The 22484-nt window shown below is 36.7% G+C and overlaps 3 protein-coding genes across 4 annotated transcripts; 1 reads left to right on the top strand and 2 right to left on the bottom strand.

The window, feature by feature from the left end:
- Positions 1-1388: 1388 nt before the first annotated feature.
- On the bottom strand, positions 1389-4107 carry LOC116302815 (uncharacterized). Its single transcript, XM_089040813.1, has one exon. The coding sequence runs from the start codon at positions 4049-4051 to the stop codon at positions 2456-2458; it is 1596 nt and encodes a 531-aa protein (XP_088896939.1). The 5' UTR covers positions 4052-4107; the 3' UTR covers positions 1389-2455.
- Positions 4106-13757, top strand: LOC116302816 (AP-5 complex subunit mu-1). 2 transcript variants are annotated; one of them, XM_031712201.2, is made up of 14 exons: positions 4106-4677; positions 5036-5174; positions 5629-5733; positions 6210-6283; positions 6370-6445; positions 6851-6985; positions 7116-7196; positions 7840-7896; positions 8381-8638; positions 9319-9419; positions 9846-9934; positions 10494-10630; positions 11576-11675; positions 12423-13757. In XM_031712201.2, the coding sequence occupies exons 1-14, from the start codon at positions 4604-4606 to the stop codon at positions 12524-12526; spliced, it is 1530 nt and encodes a 509-aa protein (XP_031568061.1). In that variant the 5' UTR covers positions 4106-4603; the 3' UTR covers positions 12527-13757. The 2 variants fall into 2 exon arrangements, with proteins under 2 accessions (XP_031568061.1, XP_031568062.1); XM_031712202.2 differs by lacking the exon at positions 7840-7896.
- LOC116302827 (selenoprotein N-like) lies at positions 12972-22345 on the bottom strand. Its single transcript, XM_031712215.2, has 13 exons — positions 21907-22345; positions 20533-20664; positions 19989-20145; positions 19552-19729; positions 19126-19277; positions 18865-18918; positions 18646-18705; positions 17973-18160; positions 17308-17413; positions 16728-16831; positions 16083-16150; positions 15442-15558; positions 12972-14716 (listed from the first exon to the last, which is right to left on the bottom strand). Exons 1-13 carry the CDS (start codon positions 22237-22239, stop codon positions 14635-14637), a joined length of 1731 nt encoding a protein of 576 aa, XP_031568075.2. The 5' UTR covers positions 22240-22345; the 3' UTR covers positions 12972-14634.
- Positions 22346-22484: the final 139 nt, after the last annotated feature.

Here is a 22484-nt window from a genome sequence, read left to right on the forward strand (position 1 = left end):
TTATTCTCTCAATTACAAAAAAGATATACTTCGGTAAAAATGAGGGACAAGTGCATGGAATGACGTCATTAGCGTACAGTGTACGCACACAAAACTAATCGAAAATCGATGCGAAGAAATTGCGCGGGCATCTAGCGTATATGTCGTTAAATATGCACTATTGAAAAATGATATTTTAGGCGAGGTTTGTAGACCTTGTAGACTTTTGTTCATTTTTCATGTACGTCCGTTACGCATTGATAATATGTACCCTGCCCTTACGTAAACAGGAAGCCCGTCTGTGTTAACGATGACGATGGTAGCCAAGAAATGTGTTTTCTTATCGCCACGATAATAGGTCGCTTGCCTCACAGATGGTCTCCATATTCGATGTATGATACAGTCTATAGCACCCACTGCATTAGGAAAAGTATCCCAGCTATTCCTAAATGTTGCCCACTCGGCAGCATTTGGCCATCGAATTTGATCTCTTAAGATGTACCATACTATGGGAATGATGTGATGAACTTCGTCACTAACTGTTGCTACGCTTATCTGAAATAGTGCACAAACCAGCTCTTCTCTACAATACTCTCTAAACCATATTAATGCAGCCAAAAGACGATTTCTTGGATTAAGCAAGGTTGGTCGAATACGCCTTGGTAGACCTACATGCTGCAACCTGGGGTCTCTTGGTTGGATAATCCAAGGATATGCTGTCTGATATAGTCCTTCAAACGTCTCTGGCGTCTCACCAGTCAGATGCCAAAATAAAGGTGGTATATTGAGTAGCTCGGACCATACGTCATTTCCTCTTCGCCTGTGCCCTCTGAAATCTGGAAATAGTCTTTCTAAAACGTCTAGCTCCTCTCCAACATCTCCACAAACAAGAAGCATCGTGGATAATAAACTGAAGTCCAATATTTCTTCTGCTCGTACACGGCAAGACCTCAGAGTCAAGGCATAGGCATAAAGCATATTTTGTTCTTCACAATATTGATGGTCGGCAGTGCCGAACAGCATCAATATTTTCAAAAATGACAATATAAACCAATAAAATGCGCATTTGCTTAACATATTGCACTCAAAAAAAACCAGTACGCACCCTATAGTACGAAGTGCTATATCTTAACAAAGAAAACCACATTCCACGGGCAAATAGTTATCACTCTTTGTTCTAGGGTGCACGGATTTCGAAAATACCGATAAAGCAAAAAGGTCTATTTACTGTGGTCACTTTAATAGAGTGCAAACAATGTATCCCTGAAACACTAATTACTATATTGTCCAAAATAGTGCTAGTTAAACAAAAGAAAACAATAGAATTAGCATAAAATAGTGTAAGTTAGTATTACTAATATTTCACGGATATATTGTTTGCATTCTATATCATTTAAGTTAAATAATGATTTAAAAATTTGCATTCAATTTAATTCATTTAAAAAAATTCAATTAAAAAACTATTCAAGGTTTCACCTAATAAATTTTTACATTCAATATTTGAAATCAATGTCTTGATCTCCTCTTACATGTTTGATCACAAGTTTAACGTTGGTACCTGCACTATGCGTCGTGCACAATATCAACCATTCACTTCAGTATCAAATCATGTATCACTTCAAATATATTAACGAATGAAATTAAAAAAAAAAGAAATTCCAGATAACAAAACTCTGGAAAATAACTGAAAAACTAAACTGCCGGGCATTCCAGACCATGTGTCATTCCTTTGAGTATCAAGTATTTGTTTAAATAATGGTTGCGCACGAGACGACCGCACATGAATATTGATAACGAAGAATCTTATTTACCAGGAAATGACAAGTGGTCTGACGGAAATGGGAAAAGTGGCTTCTGGGCGTGGCAGCATGGGATGAGATGCGGTGCGTTTGAGAGTATAAAAGGCGAACCACAGGTAGCCCAAGCTTGGTTTCTGTGGTGTCCTGCTATAAGGAAATGTATGGAGATTCATCAAAAATTTCAATAAAATCATTGAAACGTTAAATAAGGCCTCGAAATTTTACCCGATCATTGAGAAATAGCACTTCTTAGACTAGTCTCTAATGCGACTTTCTCGGTTCTATAGGGATGTTAGAGAAGGATTATGACTAAAATTTGGCGCTGGAAAGGAAATTCGAAGACGTACGAGGTTTCAAAGACCCGTGATGGTTCGCTTTTGGGACTCGAGTTTCCAACCTTCTCTTATTTCTTACTGGTGGGGGAAAAAATCTTAAAACGGGCTAAATTCAAAGAATAACCACGCAGAGCGAAAGAAGTGCTATTTCTCAATGATCGGGTAACATTTCGAGGCTTTATTTCACGTTCCAATGATTTTATTGAAATTTTTGATAAATCTCCATACATTTCCTTATAACAGGACACCACAGAAACCAAGCTTGGGCTACCTGTGGGCGAACTAGAAAAAAAGAAAACGTATTCCTAGATTACATCATTGTTGACATTTCATGTAGCAATGTTAATAATATCCATTATGTTTCTCTCCGCCAAGCACAACTGCAGCTAACTCGTGAATTGACTCGTCAAATAGTTCAGTGACAGCTTCTGGGTCATTCATCACTTCCAAGTCCCCTTGTGCACCAATCACAACTTGACCTGCGTAAGAGAAGATGGAGATCCCAACACCGATATTATTTCTCTGGGGTGGCCAGAATGTCATGTACTTTATCGGGTGTCCACTGACAGACAGCGAATGCTGAGGACCAGGCACATTAGACATCACACAGGTCGATTTAATCGAGATAAATGATATCAACGGCTTGACAAGTATCTCCGGTAGAAGTTCAACTGACAGGTTCATAGACCAGGCCATTGCAAAAGGTTCGCCAGAAAACTTAACAGCGTCTATCCTGGCTTTCGTTTCAGACAAAATATCCAAGGCACTCTCTTGACTTGAAGGGAGTTTGATAAAAACAACAGAAAATTTGTTCTGGAACTCGATTGTTTCTGTGGACGAACTGACGTCGACTGGAACAGATGCTGTGAAATCTTCAGGATTTTTGACTCCCTTCTTTTGGAAGTATTTCCGCATAGCCATTGTTAGAGAGGCGACAAGGACATCGTTGATAGTCGTACCTGTGGTTGTTTTAACCCTTTTGATTAGGTCAAGGTCCAGAGGTTGGGACCAGACGCAGTTCTTCTTTCCAATCAGGGATTTACCATGTATAATCGATTTGTCTGGAAAACTTAATAGTAGGCTAATCACAACTCTGGCAGTAACGAAGAGAGCTTTGAGATACATGAAACCTCTTGCGTAAGAAGAAAACTTTCTTGCTTCTTTCTGTGCTTTGTGTTCGTCTGTGAGGATCCTGGTCATGAATCTGGACAGAGAGACACCATCTGCTATGCAGTGGTGAATACGGAAGACCACAGCTGCTGTATCGTCAAATTTATTTGCGATGTAGCAGAAGTACCATGGTGGGCGATCCTTCCGTAATGGCTCACAACACATCTTAGAAATGATACCTTCTAACTCTTCTTTGGACTTCGGTAACTCGCCATCAAATTTAAAAACATGTTTATCGATATCAAAATTGCTGTCTTCGACTAAGAAATACTGGAATAACCCAGGTTGAATAAACTGCTTCGCACGAGGGAATTTTATGCTTCCATCACTGTTCTTGTAAGTTACCATGCGTTCGTAAACAATTTGTCTAAAGTCTTTTATAGCTGTGTTTTCGTCCACTTGCTTATCGACGATTATTACCGAAGTAATAATTAAGCGGTTCGTATCAGAATCTTGTAGCCAAATCGCGTCTTCGCCTCGAAGAGGAACGGCTTTTACTTTAAGACACACGATAAACTGTTCAACCTTCTTTAACACTAAGTTAAGTACAGCAATAGGCAGGACGAGGATGAGAAACCACATCAATAGGAAGTTACAAAACAGACATTCCACAACGTAACGTAAGCTCGAAAGAGCAACGAAAATTAGTTTTTGTTGCTTTCGTTTGAGTTTCAGTTGTTTTTTGACTGGAATATTCCCGTTCACTTCGACATAGTCCTTATCCTTTCCAACTTTCTTGGCACGTCTTACAAGACCATTTCTTTCCATGTTGACTTGTAACTTTATGACAAAGTACTCGCTTCTGTTCTGATCGACTTATATTGTCTCTGTATACTGAAAGAAATCTGGAATATGACCTTTGCGTCAATACCTTAGCGGGGTTTTCTCTTGTTGCTCTCTCTGATTGGTTAAGACTGAGAACACCTACGAGCACGTGAGTCACGTGAACCAAAGTCCATCTCAAGTTTCAAACCAAATCTTAGATTTTCAACTCGAAATTATTTTTCATTCCTTTTTATCTTATAAACTGGTGAAATTCTTATGCCTCATGTTGTTTTTGGAGTATCTTTGGGATGGAGTTTTAATTTTTTTTTGAGTGCGTGCATTGACACAATGTCCGGAAGTGAAGTGGACTGTGATATTGAACGACCTGGACCTTGAATGAACTTCAAATATTCGATGACAGGAATATCAATGCAGCACTCTAAGAAACAAGATGGCGGACGGAGAGACATGTTTTGACTCAACTAAAACGTCCTCAATTTTATAACTATTACTCGCTCTTTTGATATGAATTATTGATATTTAATCAGAGTATTCATGAGTTTACGTGGTGTGTGGATATTTTTAAATTCTGGGCCTGTAAAGGTGCAAGAAAAAGTCATCTTTTCCCGGTGAGTGAGAAACAGCTAAAAATCCAGAACTTTTATTCTTCAGCAAACTCCGACTGGTGCAAACTTTGACTGGTGCTTTTAGTAGCATTCATTTCTTGGGAGGGGGCCAGAGGAATAGCTGTTAGCATATGTGCCCAATTTGCTAGCCCACCCGGCTTAGTTTTACAATAATATTATTGTAAAATGGCCCCACAATATCTGACCTCAAAAATGCAAGGTTATTACCAGAAAAATCAGTGACCTTCTTTTTTTTTTCACTTCTACATGTAAATATTTGATGCCATCCCCCTTAATTCCTCTGGCCCCCTCCCCCTCCTAAAAAATGAATGCTCCCTTATATCTTTTCTTATTTTGACAGGTATTTCACTACAGTGGAGAAAAGGTCCAGTCTGATCCAGAAAAAGAATGTAAAAATTCCTCCTGCATCAGTTATATGTGAAAGTCTCATTCAGGAGTTTGGGCAAAGAGGACATGTGTCCATTAATACTGAGGAAGAGGTAAAAGCTGGACATGATAATTTTGTGAGGATATTTCATAGATTTTAAATAGAGATCATGAAGATAGAATCTACTCTAGGTAGCTTTTGATGCAATGGGAAGACTGAGGGGCGTTTTGACATCAAGATATGATGCAATAGGCTTTCTTGTTTCTCAAGTGAAACTTCAATTTTAATATCAAAAATACCACACCATATGTAATTTCATTGTATCTCGTGGCTTGGTTAAATTCAGACATTCTTGGCATCATCATACAAAACTGAACTCCACTTTAATGGCAAACTAATGTATAGATATAGTTTTAGTATAGCTTGATTCTTAATGATTGTAAAGATTGTAAAGTGCATTTTTAGATCATATATTTTAATGAATTTGCGCTATATAAGTAATAAAATTATTATTATTATTATTATTAATATTATTATCAAACTGAAAATCTCTCTATTATGTCTAGTTTAATTCTCAGAATGACTCATGTAGCAAGACTCAGTATAGACCAGTGTATGAAGTCCCTCTGAAAGATGGTAGTACTCTTTGGCCTGTGGTTGCTATTGAGAAGGTACTGTAGTATGACTACATTGTAGTGATTGGTTCTTTATGATCAGTAGTACATTTAATTCCCAGTATGCCAGCATCATTATCGGTGTTATTATCATCAGCACCAGCATCAGCAGCAGTACCTTTATCATTATAATCATTGCTGCCATTACTATCATCATCTCTGTCATATTACCTTCATCATTGTCATTATTATTATTGTCATTATTAATATCATCACCATCTTCACCACCACCATCATCATCAGCAGCAGCATCACCACAGCACCTTCATCATTGTCATCACTACTATGGTTATTATAAATTGTCACTCATTTGTCACCATAATGTTTACATTGTCACATGATGGTGTTAAGTTTTGTGAACCTCTTGTACTGCCATTGTATCTGCCAAGCATGTATTTTTTATCTGATCCCCCTGGTTAAATGTTTGGAAACTAACAATAGTGTGTAATAATTGTTTTCTTTATGTTGATCAGTTTGGCTTGATCTTTGCCTGCCTTCCCTTAGTTGAAAGAGACTTATCCCAAGAAAAGATTCCATTGATTGAGATGTAAGTATTTATAAAATATAGACTACAAACATCAACCTTTTACAAGACTTACTTTTTACACATGAGTTTGGTTATTTTTGTTTAAGGCCTGGTGTTACCATTGGTTACAAATTGCTGCATTCACTAGTGGAATTTGTTGGGCAATGGACTTCTAGAGAAGAGGTAAAATGCTATACAGTACATTTAAGAAAATAAAGCCTGTGTCTGTCACAATCAAGATAAAGCATTTTTGTATGACTGTGAAAAGCTCAGTGCAGTATGCGTGCCTTGCTGTGACTGCTATGTTTTCTAGAATTTTGATTGGCTGATTTCCCCCCTCATGCAATGTGATTGGTCTTGCAGTGCTGTAACCTTAGCAGTGACTATGTCTGCACTGTGTTAGTGCAGTGATTTAGGTATTTGATTGGATGGTAGTGAACTGTCATGCAATGTGATTGGTCTGGCGTACATATATACCATGGTGTGCCACAACCATGTTCATGTCATAAGCTTTTGACAGTCATACCAAAACTGCTCTTTGATAAGTGTGCTAATGATTTCTCAGCATCCTTGGTTTTTTTTTACTAGCTTTCTTCCAAGATTAAAGATCTGCAGACATTCTTGTGTGTTGCTGTTCCATTTGGAACACCAGTTGATACTAACCCAGTAACAGTCCAGGCTTTGATTACTGGTAAAGACATAGCTATATCACAAAGGCAAAAGGTACATTATAAGATAAGATGAGAATGATGATGCTGACTATTGACTTTCAGACAGCCAAAAATAGTTAAAGACTGGCATGGGTTTTGAGTTTATACAAGTATACTGAAGTCTTGTTTGGAAATATTTTTAGCAACCATCCTGGAAACCTGTTAGTCATAAAGGGAAACAACAGATTCTATTTTCGATAAAAGAAGAAATCAAAGCATCTCAGGTAATAATCAAGATACACCTAATTGAAAAATCATTTCATTGTCGGGTTCAAAAAAGGTTATATCATCAAAGCTAAGACTGAAAGGGAGCATGGGAAGACAAACAATTATGCTAATTTGATGCATATTGCAGTTTTCCCTTCCTGTGCACATTTCATGCATCATGGCTTTGGCATGTTGTTAATCTAGGTCGACCAACTCTGCTCTACTGTGCATTTTTACATGTCTATATGCAAATATAATACACATTTCAGAATACCCAAAATTCTTTTTGGTCTTAGCTTCGATGATATGACCTTCTCGAACCTGACTACGTTTTTTCAATTAGGTTTATACCATACAATGAGAATGAGGTTGATGATGATGATGATGATGATGATGATCCTTATGGTGTTGGTTTATAATGGTGATAATGATGATGCTTAATAATGGTCATATTTATGGTCTGTGCAGTCACTGGTATCACCCTACACTATGAGTTCCCAGTAGCTCAGTGGATAGAAAGTCTGACCTTGGATGGTTTTCCTAGAAAAATAGCTTAATGATAATTATTGTAAAAATTGTAAAAATATTTATTGTATTTATTTATGTAATTATTACAAACAAATATTTACATATTTTTACAATTTTGTTTGTTGTTAATAGCATCATGCTGATAGTAGCAATGATGTATATCAGTTATTTGGTACCATAGTTTGTAAGGTAAGTATTAGTTTTGGTAATGACAATATTACTGATTGTTAGTATCATATATTACTAAAAATAGAAGAAGTGTTACCAAGTAAGGATATTATTTAAAAAATATAAAATGAACTTTGGTTAATCTTTGTTGTTGTAACAATTAGAATCGTGCCATATTGTATATTCAATTCCCAATGTGTGGTAAACAAAATTTTCACAAAACCTTTAGCAGGACAATAACCATTTTTTTAAATTTAGTTGATTTACTTTTTCGTTTTTAATTAGTTTCATGCTTTTTTAGGTTTTTCATTATTTGTCCAATGTTTTAACCATCATTCGTTTTATTTTTATTTTTCAATGCTACCAAGGTATCAGTTAATAAAGCAGTAGGCATGCACAAATTGATTATAAAGTCTTTCATGTGTTGTTGGCACAAATAAATAAGGCTTTCATTAGGTGGTCAAGACTTTATTACAAGGTTTATACTGTATGGTACTTTCAACAGGCAGATTTAGATGGCATCCCAGAAATAACAGTCAGCATTCTCTCTCCTGCCGTGGATTACCTTCTTGTACACCCCAGTGTTCATGAGGGGGATACATCTGTACAAGAGTCAGTCCTTGAAACAAGTCAAGGTGCTATACTTCCTCGTGCTACAGAACGGCGCATCAGGTTCAGACCCCCAGCTGAACCTTTCCCTTTGTGTCACTACTCTGGTCAGGCAAAGAATGGTTTACCTATTGAAGGCATTTATCAGATGAGGGTGGGTACTGTACAATGGTACAATTATGTAAGCATGTTTTCAAGACAGTTTTTATATGTACAATGTCATCTTGGCTGATGCTGCTACCCATGGAATGTCAGTTGGCGTTTTTTCACATCCTAGTGAGAATGACAATGCCAAGGATGAAGACACATGCATGAAAAATCGTTTTGAAAACACACTCATGTCATCACTTTGCTGCTTTCAATTGTGAAGGTCCCTACCTTGTACTGCATTCAAGAAACAGACTAACATCACTCAAAGTCATGAATCCATCATTATATTTAATGGATAAAAGCTAAAATGCTTTGGAAAGTTAAATGTAACTTTGGAATGCGAAAGCAGTAACATAAGATATGCAGTTGAATGTGTTAACTCTTGTGTTATACTGTGAGTAATACAAACATATTGTGAGCCTGGATAATTTTAACTTATGACTAGATGACACTTGGCCTTTTTACAGTTCTGTTCAGTGACCATGAATAATAGTTCCAATTTGAGGTTGGAGTTTCTGCATGCTAAACTATAGAGTATCATGTGCAGCAACTCCAACTTTGACTTGGAACTTTTATTCATAGGACCACTGAAAGGAATTGTGAAAAGGAGAATTTTCAAAAAAAGTCGTCACAGGCCATGAAATACGTACTTTGAGTATTAATTACAGTACTTGTCTTTTCCAGGGTGATGAAAGAGCTGTTCAAATCTCTCTTCAACTGAAACTCAATGGAAAAATCAAGAATTCTTTTGAATATTTTGAAGTCCACTTACCTTTCTTCAACAGGTACACAAAATATTGGAATAATTAATAGTACTATAGGTGGATATTGGTTTTATCTGGCATATTATATATGGTAATCAAGTACTTTATTAGGTACTATGACCTGCCGAAACATGTCAGACTCAGATTCAGACACTGTCCTTAGATTGAAAATCTTTTGCAAGTACAAGTGAGGGAGTGTTTGTGATGAGTTGGCCAAGTGTTGGTCAAGTGTTGGTCAAGTGTTGGTCAAGTGTCAATCAATTTTTGGTTAGTGCCAGTCAAGTGTCCATCAAGTGTCGGCCAATCGATGAATGAATGAATGTTGACCAACAAATGACTGTTGACCAACATGTGTCGACTGGTCATAAATTAAAATATTACAATCAGTTACTTTATTTAAGAAACAAATATGAACTTATATGTTTAGCTTATGTGTTCATTCTTTAGGGGTTATATAATGAAATTTGAGTCAGGAGGACCATCGTATGGGAGTCTGGTCGTCGGCTCTAGTAAAAGAAGATTGTTATGGAGTATAGGTATGCTAGGACCAGAGCACTTGTCATTGCACGATGCTGCATGCAATACGTTTCAGAGGGGTGCACGTGGACAAATGCTGCAACAATCCTTTTAAATGCAATGTTGCAGTGTGTGTCTGCACCTTTAATCTAGAAGAAAATTGCATAATGTATTTGATATTAAAATATTTTCCATAGACATGGGCTCTCCTGATCACAGGTAGCCCAAGCACAGAGTTACATATAGGGAAGAACGTAAGGTTTACTGAATTTATGACGAATGGATGTTAGAATTTTCTAACATTCATCTCATAAATTCATTATGAATATGACCAATCTTACTTTATTCTTCACTTGACTCTGAAGATGACTTCTGCTCAGGTTGCCAAAACGTCAGTCGCATCAAACAGTCCTTTTCAGGACTACATCCACCCGGATGATCATAATACTTCGATTAACAAACCTTTTGTTCTTCACTAATCCTGTGCTTAGGCTACCTGTGTCCCTATGAGTGCTTTTCATCTTGGGGTTAAAAGTTTAAAGTAAATATGTTTAAATGTTTAAAAAACTTTTTTTCCAGGACAAAAGTTCCCAAAGTCATTAGAGGTTGTTCTGGCAGGTACTGTGTTCTTTGGAGATCCTGGAGCCACCAAGAACCAGCAATCAGCAGTGTTCATAGAGGATCCATTCTGTCAAGGATTCAATAGCTATGTACAGGTATAACAAATAAATAGGATTTAACAGTGGCTTCACAGAATGGATCTTCTTCCTCTTGATTCCAATTGGAATTCAGAAATTGTTTTTTTTAAAAAGGAAGAAAACCGGGGTAAAACCATTAAAGCACAGGAGATCTAGAGAATCAACAAACTGCTTTACTCACATGACACCATTCTGGGAATCAAACATGGGCTGCCTTGGCAAGGGGGGGCTCTCACCACTACTCTCTCACCACTACACTCTCACCAGTACACTCTCACCAGTACACTCTCACCACTACACTCTCGCCACTACGCTCTTGCCACTACTCTCGCCACTACACTCTCACCACTACACTCTCTCCACTACACTCTCACCACTACACTCTCACCACTACACTCTCACCACTACACTCTCGCCACTACACTCTCACTACTGCACTCTCGCCACTACACTCTCACTACTGCACTCTCGCCACTACACTCTCACCACTACACTCTCGCCACTACACTCTCACCACTACACTCTCGCCACTACACTCTCACCACTACACTCTCCCCACTACACTCTCACCACTACACTCTCTCCACTACACTCTCACGACTGCACTCTCTCCACTACACTCTCACCACTACACTCTCGCCACTACACTCTCACCACTACACTCTCACCACTACACTCTCACTACTGCACTCTCACCACTACACTCTCACCACTACACTCTCACCACTACACTCTCACCACTACACTCTCACCACTACACCACCCGTGCTTCCAGTCTCAGTTCTTTTGCCTTGAAATACACGAGAAGACCAACAAGCAACTCTAGTCATGTGATGGCTGGTCTGAGTATCAAACCCATGACAGATGCTTTGATCAAAAGGTGGAACATTAGCAGTGCAAACAACCTGTGCTTCCCTATTAATAGCATGTCGGTGTTGAGTATTTTGATGTGTTGTTTTTCAGATATTTTTCAAGTTGTCAGACTTCACACTCACTGGTTGTTCTATAGACCCAAGATCTCTGAGTATTTATCCTAACTCTAAGTTATCCAAAGTAAATACAAGTAAGTCATATGAATTCAGAAGATTCATTAAATTAGCAAGAACATTAATTGAGTGTCTGTAATTGATCATGCTGCCTGTGTAGTGCATGAAAAGCCACACACCTGTTAGTGCCTGGATAGATGAGAAGCTATTAGTATATGTAACAGGACTCCATGCTGTCCAATTAAGAAATAATTGGACGAGGAAAATTCTGAGGACTGACAAAATTGGATGAGGCCGTAGGCCGAGTCCAATTTTTGCAGTCAGGAATTTTTCGAGTCTAATTATTTCTTGATTGGGGAGCATCAAATCCCATTACCTATTAATTATATAGCTGCCTAATTAATCCCATATCAACAAGACCTGTCCAATTAAGAAAATAATTGGACAGTTTCCTATATGGGATTAAAGAGAAGCTGTATAATTAATGTTTTAACAAACAACATTGACAACTCTGTATTGTATGAGAAGCCGTTTCAATGTCGCAGTAGGTATTACTATGTGAGAGAAGTCATTTCATTGTTAGCCATTGCAGCCATTTAACTGTTAGGACATGCTGTCTATGGTGCAAGGAAAACCATTTAAATATTGCCGTAGGCATTACCATGTACGGAAAGCCATTTCACTGTATGTTGCATGAGAACCTATTTAAGTGTTGTACTGTAGCACGCAATACCATGGGAGAAGCCATATCACTGTTGCAATGTGTGACAAACCAATTCAATGTCCAACACAGTATTTGTAACACTTTGTTCTGTTGGTTGTAGGTATTGAATTCATCACATCTGACTACAAGATATGGAACACATTTGGTGATGCCATGATAGCTAACTGTCCACCAACAGTGGAAGTCAGTGACGTCAAACAGTAGTGACATGATTAGAAGGTAGGGAGAGCACACCACTTTAGATACTGAATGTCAATATCACAGTCTTTTTTGATTAAGGTATCTTTCAAAAAGGGTGCATGGTAGGTAGTTTAGTTGTTGAAATTTCAGTTAGTTGAATATTCAGTAGTATATAAAATTATAAAATTTAAAAATCTTATACAGTAGTAGAAAAACAGCATGACATGCAAAATATGACCAGTGATTATGCACACAGGCTTTTGTGCATTAAACTAACAGATTTCAAAGAATATGAAGCTGACAGCTTTTAGTCAGGCAAGAATAAGGCATGTAAAGGCTTGTTTGGCAGCGAAAAGACTGTGCATAGAATTATGTGAATACATTAAATGTGGTCATACTTTTGCACATTGTGCTGTAAAAATATGTATAATAAAAATGAAAAAAACAAAAACAAAAAACAACACGAAAGTACGAAAGATATCAAAACTTTATTACTTGATCATATTCTTGAAATTTGGAACATAGCAGAATTACTTTTTGAATTACAAACTCCCCTGTATACAGCTGTACATGCAAAATTTGTAAACAAATAATTTCCATTAACTGGTAACAGTAGTTAGAATGCAACAAGCTTGAACTTCTTGTGTCTTTTTTTAAATTCTGTTATCAATAATTAAGTGACACTGTCTAGCACTTTTAGCAAAACCCTCTCTTTGTAAAAAATCTGCCATATCTAAAGTATGGTATTTCTAAATATTTGGCATAAATGAAAAGACACAGGAAAAGAGAACCTTAAAATTTGTTAAACACTCTCTAGACATCAGATGACCCCTGTATATAAAATTTACTTTAAAGGTCCATCGTCATAATAAAGCATTCTGAATCAAACTTAAAGGAATCCCAAAAACTGTATGATGTTAACAAGCTGTAGACCATTCTTTAGGAAGTGTCTGTCTGTCCAGGGCCCTGAGGACACAACAATCTTACTCTTCCAGATGGCCTATAATATGTCTAACATGCGAGTCTTTTCACTTTATACATTCTGGTCTTCCCAATAGCATTTACTTTACTCTTATACTAGGTTGAGCTCATTTCAAGCTCATGTTTCTAAGATAAACAACTGGCTACCTTAATATTATTAAATATTATTAAAAATATTGAACAAATATTAAACGAACATGCTGATAAAAGTCTGAGGTATATAAAAAAGTATTGTTATTATATTAGATATAAAAATAAATTGATAATTCATTTTATCTCAGTCTATTTTCTATAATTTGTCATGTGTGTTTTTCTCATATATATTAATAATATATAATAATTATGTATATAGTAACTTTTTATGCATTCAAGTTTGAAATAGAATCTTTAATCTCATTCCCTTCTTTCTGTCTTAAATTTCTTTCCTTTCTTCCTTTCTTTCTTTCTTCCTTTTTTTCTACCAGTGATTTCATTGTTATTAGTTAGTGGGGGCTGCTGTATACAGTCAATTCAAAAAACGTTGTCGCCGACTGGCTCAAGCCTACGCGACTGGACCGAAAGGAATATGGGTAAAAATCACTGAAGCAGTTAAATATTCATTCTGAATTAATTGTTCCTGCTAGAAATAAGATAATAATGGAGAGAAACAATCCATCAAATGCATGTCTTCGGGTTTAGGGAAAGAAAAACAAAGTAGTTATGATTCAGTTCACGATTCCGAAAGTATGAAGGCATTTAAAAAACGTTTCCTTCAACACTTCTCGCTTGCCTACAAAGGTTCATGCTGTAAACCAGGCATAACTAGTCAGATAAAATTATGGGGTCAACTCAGCTTCAATGATTGCTAGCCAGAGTTCCTTTTGGTCCAGTCGCGTAGACTTGAGTTGGTTGACGACAACATTTTTTGAATTGACTGTATGAGGATTCAATTCTTTCCTGGCAGCACCCGTTTTGCAACTTTTTTCTATTATTATTTGTTTGCAAATAAAGTTATAATTTTTTTTTTCTCCCTCTCTTCCTCTTTTCCCCGTTACTCATGTTTGCTTTCTTTTATAATGTTTATTTTTTAGAACATTTGATGCTCTAATAATTATTCTGTTCCAAGAATGAAACCCAGTTTTCAATTTGTGATTATATATATTTTTCTTCTTTTAATTAACAAAACCCTTCAGTCCTTCTTCTAGGAATTCAAAGTACTTCAAACTCACAAAGTCAGTGAATCCTTCTGGTAGGCTAAAAAAAGAAAAAGAAAATTACATTGCATAAAACCTTCAAATTCAAATAATTTTTATTCATTTGATACCCTGGAACAACCTCCGGGCTGATCAAAGTCATGGCACAGCTAACTCACAGATTGAACCCTGAAACAACCTCTGGGCTGATCAAAGTCAGGGCATGGCTAACTCACAGATAGAACCCTGAAACAACCTCTGGGCTGATCAAAGTCAGGGCACGGCTAACTCACAGATGGAACCCTGAAACAATCTCTGGGCTGATCAAAGTCAGGGCACAGCTAATGTCACCGACTGAATTGGAATTTAGTGTGTTGGGTTTTCTTGAGCAGGGAAAATGTTTTCCTGGAAAACCAGGGTCCAACCAAGATAAAAAGCCCATCGAATCAAAGGAATAACCCAACAAAATCTACTCCTATGTGATGGGAAGCATGGGTGGTGTGGTGGTGTACAACCTTTCGCCAATGCGACCCTGGTTTGTGAGTAGAGTTACTTGTTGGTTCTCTCCTGTACTGAGGGTTTTTCTCCAGCTTCTCTGATTTTCCTCCCTCTGCCTCTTCAGATAATCTTCTAATTTCCAATTGGGATTTCATTGGATGAAGACCTATACTCAGTCTGTAGAAATGCCACAGCTGGTAAATCCCAAATATTTCATTTAAAATGTAATCTTGTTTTAAAAACCACCAACATTTGGCATTATCTTAATATGTTAATCTCATAACTTACACTTGGACTTGGTCCCTTTTATTTGCTTCTTCATCTCCCACATTCATCAGGGAATTAGCATTCATCCTATTTACTAGTGTGCCATTAGGCATCATGACCATTGATTCAACAGGAAACCTGTAAAATATTACAAAATAAGTCTGCACTCACTCTTGAACAACTGTCCTGCTCGTAAAGTTTATAAAAAAAACGATTGAGGTAATATCTTATTTGTCACTTGTTCCTCGTTTTTCTGATGATGGTCACATGTTTGTCATTTGTTGATGATTTGCCATATCAAAAACTGTGGTCAGTGAAAAGTCTTTTTACTTATCTTTAGCAGACCTCTACCTTGGTCATAATTTTTTTCTGGCATTACAGACCACTTGTCATTCTCTTGGGAATAAGATTGTTTGTTTAGGTTATATCCATATTCATGTGTCTTTTTATGCACAACCGTTAAACAAAGAAATGATACTGTAGGGAATGACATGGGGGTCTGAAAAGGGAAATCAAACCAACACCAATCGCCATCATAGATATCAGTTGAACACTGTTGATTTGATCTCAATAATTACTAAATAAACTGTAAGTGTGACTTAATATAACCACACTTCCAAGTGAACAAAAAAGAAAACTATTGTCACCATCCTTCACAGTACCTGTAGCTGTCTAATGCCATCTGTGCTAGCCTTGCTGTCTCTACATCATCTTTATGTTTGGCCAAACCCTAATGAAAGGAAATTCATCACATTTAGATTTCACTTAGCTTGTGTTCCAACAATATAACAACTATACCTATTAATAGTAACTACAAGACACTTTCTGGCCTGTCAGTGCAGCCTTGTAATAAAGGAGTACCCCTAAGGTAGTGAGTAGTAAGTTAGTCCCTGCTAAGCTTATAGAGCTTTCAAGTGTGATGTTAATCATATGGAATTAATTACCTTCAGGTCCAAAGAGAGAAGCAGTACTACAGGTATTGACTGACTAGAGACTTTTGACAAAGTTTTGATTGTTTCAAGTGGATACTAAATCATTGAGACCATTTTTTGCTTCTTCCTAGCAATTTTTGTGAGCAGTTGGACCTGGAAAAACATCACAACTTAAAAGCTCTATATGCTAAGAATAAGACATTCTCTTGGCACAATAGTGTACATATGAAGCTCGGAATCTCTAACTGCTGCATAATGTTATTACGGGTAAGTTATATATTTTGGGCATTAAACCATCAAAGGTCATACAGTCCCCTAGAGGGACACTTAATACTCAAAGATAAAAATACTTCATATTAATGCCAAACACTTGACCTTGAGCTCCTCCACAAGGGACCAACAGTTGATGAAATTGTTCATCAAGAGGTTGACAATAGGGCGGCACTCCAAGGGGCCTTCTCGGAGTGTCCGCCCGGAACCTAGAAAAACAATGGTTCATAAATGGTGAGCTTGGTTTTCAGAGTTAGACTTGTAAAACAATATTAAGATAATAAATAACATATACAATGTAAATAAAATATAATACATTTATTATAACGGCAATGTTTCAAGCATAGTGATAGATGACAAGCATGAGTACAGACTCCAGTACCCCTACTAACTTAAACATAAAAACAGTATTACGTAATTCGTATTTCAGTAATAGTTCATTTCAGTGATGTGGTGACCAAGACTAGTGCGTCATAACAAGGCAACGTGCCAAGATAAGCTTGGCAGGTCAAAATATGAAAGCGTTCTTGCTAACTTTTATTTTTGACAGGCAACTGAACAGTATACCATTTTATAAACAAACTGTCAAAGACAAAACTTCTTGAGAACTAATTAAATATATATTTTGTGCTGACAAGCCTTAATCTTTGCAAATGCTCACGACATCTTGGGAATGGGACAGTACCTCAGCATGACTGGTCATCTAGAGCACCCCAAAGTAAAATATGGTGCACTAGTTTGTTTTGTTGTTTGGCCAGTTGAAAGGCTTCCTTGAATGGATGATAGGTCACCTGTGAAGAAATGAAAATTAATTATGGTATTTTCTACTTGATTTTAATTGTTACTCTTAAGAGAACAGGGACCTTGGTTTCTGCCTGTGGATGGCAACAAATTTCCAAGCAGAAAAATCCATCAAATTTTATCAATACTGAAGAGGCCTATGGGCTGATCAAAGTCAGGGCATCAATAACTCTTAGATAAAACCCACACACAGCCACTGGACAGATCAAAGTCAAGGCATGGCTAACTTACATACAGATCATTCCTTAAAACAACCTCTGGACTGATCTAGGTCAGGGCATGGCTAACTTACAGACCCAACACTGAAACAACCTATGGGCTTATCTATGAGTCAAGGCACAACTAACTTACAGATCTAATTGGAGTTAGCATGTTAGGTTTTGCAGAGAGAGGAAAACCAGAGAACTGGGAGGAAAACCCTCAAATTAAAAGAGAGACCTAACAAAGTCTACCCGTGATGCCAGGAGTTCAGTAGAAGGGATGCTGAAGCACACGTGGTGTGTACTGATTATCTATTCCTTTCTAAATGTGCAATCATTGTACATGTACCTTTTTGAATGGATAAAAATATGCAGCTAGGATGTTTTCTGCTTTCTCTTTTGTTATCTCTGATTCCCATTTCATTTCTTGTTCGTCAGTGGCTGTGCCTTTTGGTTCAGGGTTCTTGTCATCCAGGGTTTCATTTTCTTTCAATACTGATGGACCCAAACTCCTTAACTCCATTTGAGGAAGAAAACCTTAAGGAAATAAGGGATTATCAGTCAGACATCATCACATAATGTAATTCAACACACGACCACATCAGCAAGGCTGTAAAACATATTATGTCTATAAAGAAATATTATGGTATCTTTATTTCTTCCTTTATTTTCTTAAGTTACAACAATGTGGGCTCTGCCTAGGATTTGCTGATTTTTGATTTTTGAATATTGCTTTACAACAAATGTGTGTACTATGCTAAGAAAATTATCATTATAATAATTATTATATAGCAGTATATACTTCTGGATGCCCAGAAGTATTTACTATTATTACTATATATTAACTATTATTATTTATACTGTATATTACTATTATTATTATATTATCATTATCATCATCATTATTATCATCATCATTATTCTAAAGGATTGAATTTGTTATTCTTTACAGTATAAAAAAAGAAGACTATCCTATGGGATTCCCATTTAAAAAATTCTTCCCATTTTTTCTCATACCATACCTATGTCAACTTCCATGCTCACTTCATTTCTTTGGCTTACACTACCATCTGCAGCTTTCCCTACAAAACAAAGTTTCTAAATCAAATTCCAATCTACTTTTAGAATTATGAGAACAAGAAATGCACCTTAATTCCATCTGGAATTTTTCTCATTTCTTTCATTTATGCCTTCATTGTTTCACATATTACTAGTTAATTACTTTATATCATCTAAATTACCTTGATCTTGCTCTCCTTGGTTATCATCTGCTCTGCTCAACATCCACTCCATATCTGTAATCATAATGAAACAGGGTGCAAAAATGTGTTGTCATTAATTTTAATACTTTTATAAAGTAACATTTGAACCATTTATCAAGCTCCTAGCAGAGGTTGGAAAGGTTTTCGGAAAAAATCGATCGTTATGTCCTCCAAATTGAGCTGCATTCCAACTTGCTGCAAGGGGTCAAAACACGCAAGCAAGTTTTACTCTGTACCCACCAACATTGAGACTCTTGTTAGCAGGGACTGCCATATTGAATGACTTGATGTGGGATCCATCTCTACTGATGATAATGGTTCCAGCAAACTGTGCTGGGGAGAACCAAAATGGGAACAGAGGTGGTTGATTCACCTGGAATTCTGCATGGATTCTGTTCAGAGATTTGCAAACAAAAAAAATCAGACATTGTCAAAGTCCATTTGCCTCTTGTTCTACATTACTCCCCGGCTCACGTTAAAGTCCATTTGCCTCTTGCTCTATGTATTCCCTGGCTCATGTTATGCTTCAGTGAGAAGTGGGTTTGTGAGCACCCCCTCCCCTATGGCTTAGGCATAGACAGCATGTACCACCCACTCTGATCTTGTGAGTTTATATAGAGTGTGAGTTGGTGAAAGTATACGAAACATAGTAATTGAAATTCTAACCTAAATGAAATTTTCAAGTATTTTTTATTCTCTGCCTGTATACAAGCAGCTGTCCCTTGTGGACCAAACCTTGTGTAAATAAAAGGTCTGGGGTGAAACATGGCAAGAAGATGGTGGATGATGCCTGCCTTTCCTCGTACTGGTGGAGGGATGTAGCGATTACTAGACAACGTAGGACCTGGGATTGATTACAAAAAAAATCCTAAAAATTATTAAAATAATATATAACCATTCTAGTGTGCTACAGAGGTCCACAGGAATTTCAGAAGCCCCAAGAAAAAGTATTTTAGAGGAAGGTGGGTGACGAACCTGTCAATTTTACTCCTGGATCAATATTCCTTCCTTGGCCAAATCAACATGTATGAATAAATTTAGTTGTATTGCTTGTGGGCAATGAGAGTGGAAAAACTTCACAGTAAACTTCTTAGCAAACTCACCATATTTTGAGATTCGTGGTTCAATGATGTACCAGGGCATTCCTACTTGAGTGTTGTCAGGCGGAAGAAAGATGGAAAATGCATTAACTGGAAATGTTGCTTGTGGAGTGACCATTTTTGTCCAGGCCTTCAATCCCTCTATTGGCTTATCATATCCCTTTGTTATAAAACAAAAATTCTAAATTATTTTTATACCCACATATAGACTTTCTCAAAGTCTGTTTTTTTTTCCTTTTGGAATTATTGCGGTTTTTTTCCTTTTGGAATTGCAAGAGGTCTTTTTTTTTTCAGCTTCGCCAGAATCCTTATCATAGTTTTTCCTTATTTGAACCACCTGGCCGGTAAATAAAATTAATGTCAATATAGCAATAATTCTTTTGTGTTTTTTTCTGTTGAGATTCAATGCACATCAAACTTTTATATTATTAGAATTAAAATTATTAGCAAGGGGCATTTCAAAAGTATTTAATTAATATTTTTATTAATTCAATTAAGAGATACCAGTACATATTTCCTCAATGCCAAATACTCTGTACGTACTTACAGGATATGGAGAACTTGAAAACTTAGTCATGCTAGATAGAACAAGAGGTTTGAAGGAACCATTTAGAGTCACTTGTTCTCCACTCCAGTCCCAATCCTCTTCAACAAGAGGCGTTGACAAGAATTGACTTTCCTAAAAAGTTATAGATAAAAATCATTAGTAAGATGCAGATCATAGAAAATCGATATCAAGGCCCCAAAACCTCCAGGCAAAGAGCAGTAACTGGAGATTCTAGTCATAAATGGGCTTATTTCAAGCAGAAGTCATGTTGGTTCAAACAATAGATTCCACCATGCTTTGCCTCACATTCAAGTGCTTGAGAATAAACTCATAAAACAAAGGGCTAAACAAAGATTTTTATTCTCATGAGAGATGTGACCATGTGATTAAGGTCCATAGCTACTGTGATATTAACAAGACTATATCAGGAAAAGTTTCAATCATTGGAGGCAGGGTAGGGACTTCAGAGAAGATAACTATCAATAAACTTTAAACCTTTTTGAATGGTCAAAGATCTTTAAAAGAGCGACCTTTTTTTAAAAAAATCTGGTCTGCCTTCCCTTTTTAAGTTCTCTCTCCCTTCACTCTCTTTCCTACGCCTTCTCCCATTCCTCCCTCCTGCTTTCCTGCACTACCCACGTATGAACAAATAATTTACCATTCAAAACCACTAGGATGGGGAAGCTGTTATTCTGAAACTCTCCACTGCAAATATTTTGCCCCAAAATGTCAATAACACAAGTTTCCCCCTTAAATTAAGGATTACATGGACTAGGTTCCAAGCAAGTCTCAACACGTTTCTGATACATGATATTAAAAAATTGACAAGCTGCATTTGCGATGTACTAGCATTTAGACAGATTTTTAATTTAATTCAAAGGATTAAAATATAAGTATGAGAGTTGTTTTGTCTAAATCTTGTTTCGATACAGAGGTTTTTAGCAACAATATAATATGAGTATGATATGAACCACTTATATAAGTACAGCTGTTCTTTATTCTGTTAATTTGTTATTCAATTAATTTCATACTAATAAAGAAACTTAATTGAAACACTTTAACTTTTGATTATTTTTTCATGCAAAAAGTAAGTGGCACTCAGAAGAAAAGAAATAAAAACCTGTCTTAAATGCTTATAAACCCATAACATATACCAAAGGAGAATCCTAAGCTTAAAGCCCTAAGGAGCAAAGTCTCCCAGGGAGCTCGAGCTTATCAGTTTTCTTTATCAAAATTAAATATTTATGAAGTAATCGTGATTTTCAATTGTTTTCGAAACTTATGTCATCTGAGGGTAAATTACTAGGATAAAGATAAAGCTAAAAGATCATAAATAAGAGAGTATTAAAGAGATAAAACTGAGGTGTTCTTCACCTGAGTTCCTTGAAGTCGTTCAGCAATCGGGACAAATTCCTTTACACTAATTTTTCCATCGAGGTTTTCATCGTAGCTCATAAAAAGATCCAGCACCTGTGGACTGATGTTATCTGCACCAGCTGCATAAATATCGTAGAAACTGCTTGACATGTCCTGTGGTAGGAGGAGGGGATCGACCACAATAAAGTAGACCAAAACACTTAGCATCCCAACGAGAAATGAGAACACCGCAACATGCTTAGATGTTATAGAATTTCTCGTCTTTTCTTTGGAATTTTCCTCCCGATTGGGGCGCTTTTGGGCGTCTTCTTCGTTAACCGTTTCCTCCATTCCCTTCAGGTCCAATATAATGGGTAAAATGTCACAAAAAAACTCTATAAAAGCCCTTTATCCCACCCCATTTGAAATACAAAACACCTCATCTTCTCTTCCTGATTTGAAACTAAGGAGCAAAATAATTATTCTAACATCGGTACTGATTGGCGGAAAGATCACGCAAATATTACACTCTCTGTGATTGATTAAGAAAATTTTAATTATTAAAATAATAGAAGATATTCGATTGGTTGTCTTTG

This window comes from Actinia tenebrosa, unplaced genomic scaffold (genome assembly GCF_029948245.1).
Source record: "Actinia tenebrosa isolate PJP-AT-01 unplaced genomic scaffold, QUT_ActTen_1.0 PGA_scaffold8__29_contigs__length_14323225, whole genome shotgun sequence".
NCBI classification, from domain to species: domain Eukaryota; kingdom Metazoa; phylum Cnidaria; class Anthozoa; order Actiniaria; family Actiniidae; genus Actinia; species Actinia tenebrosa.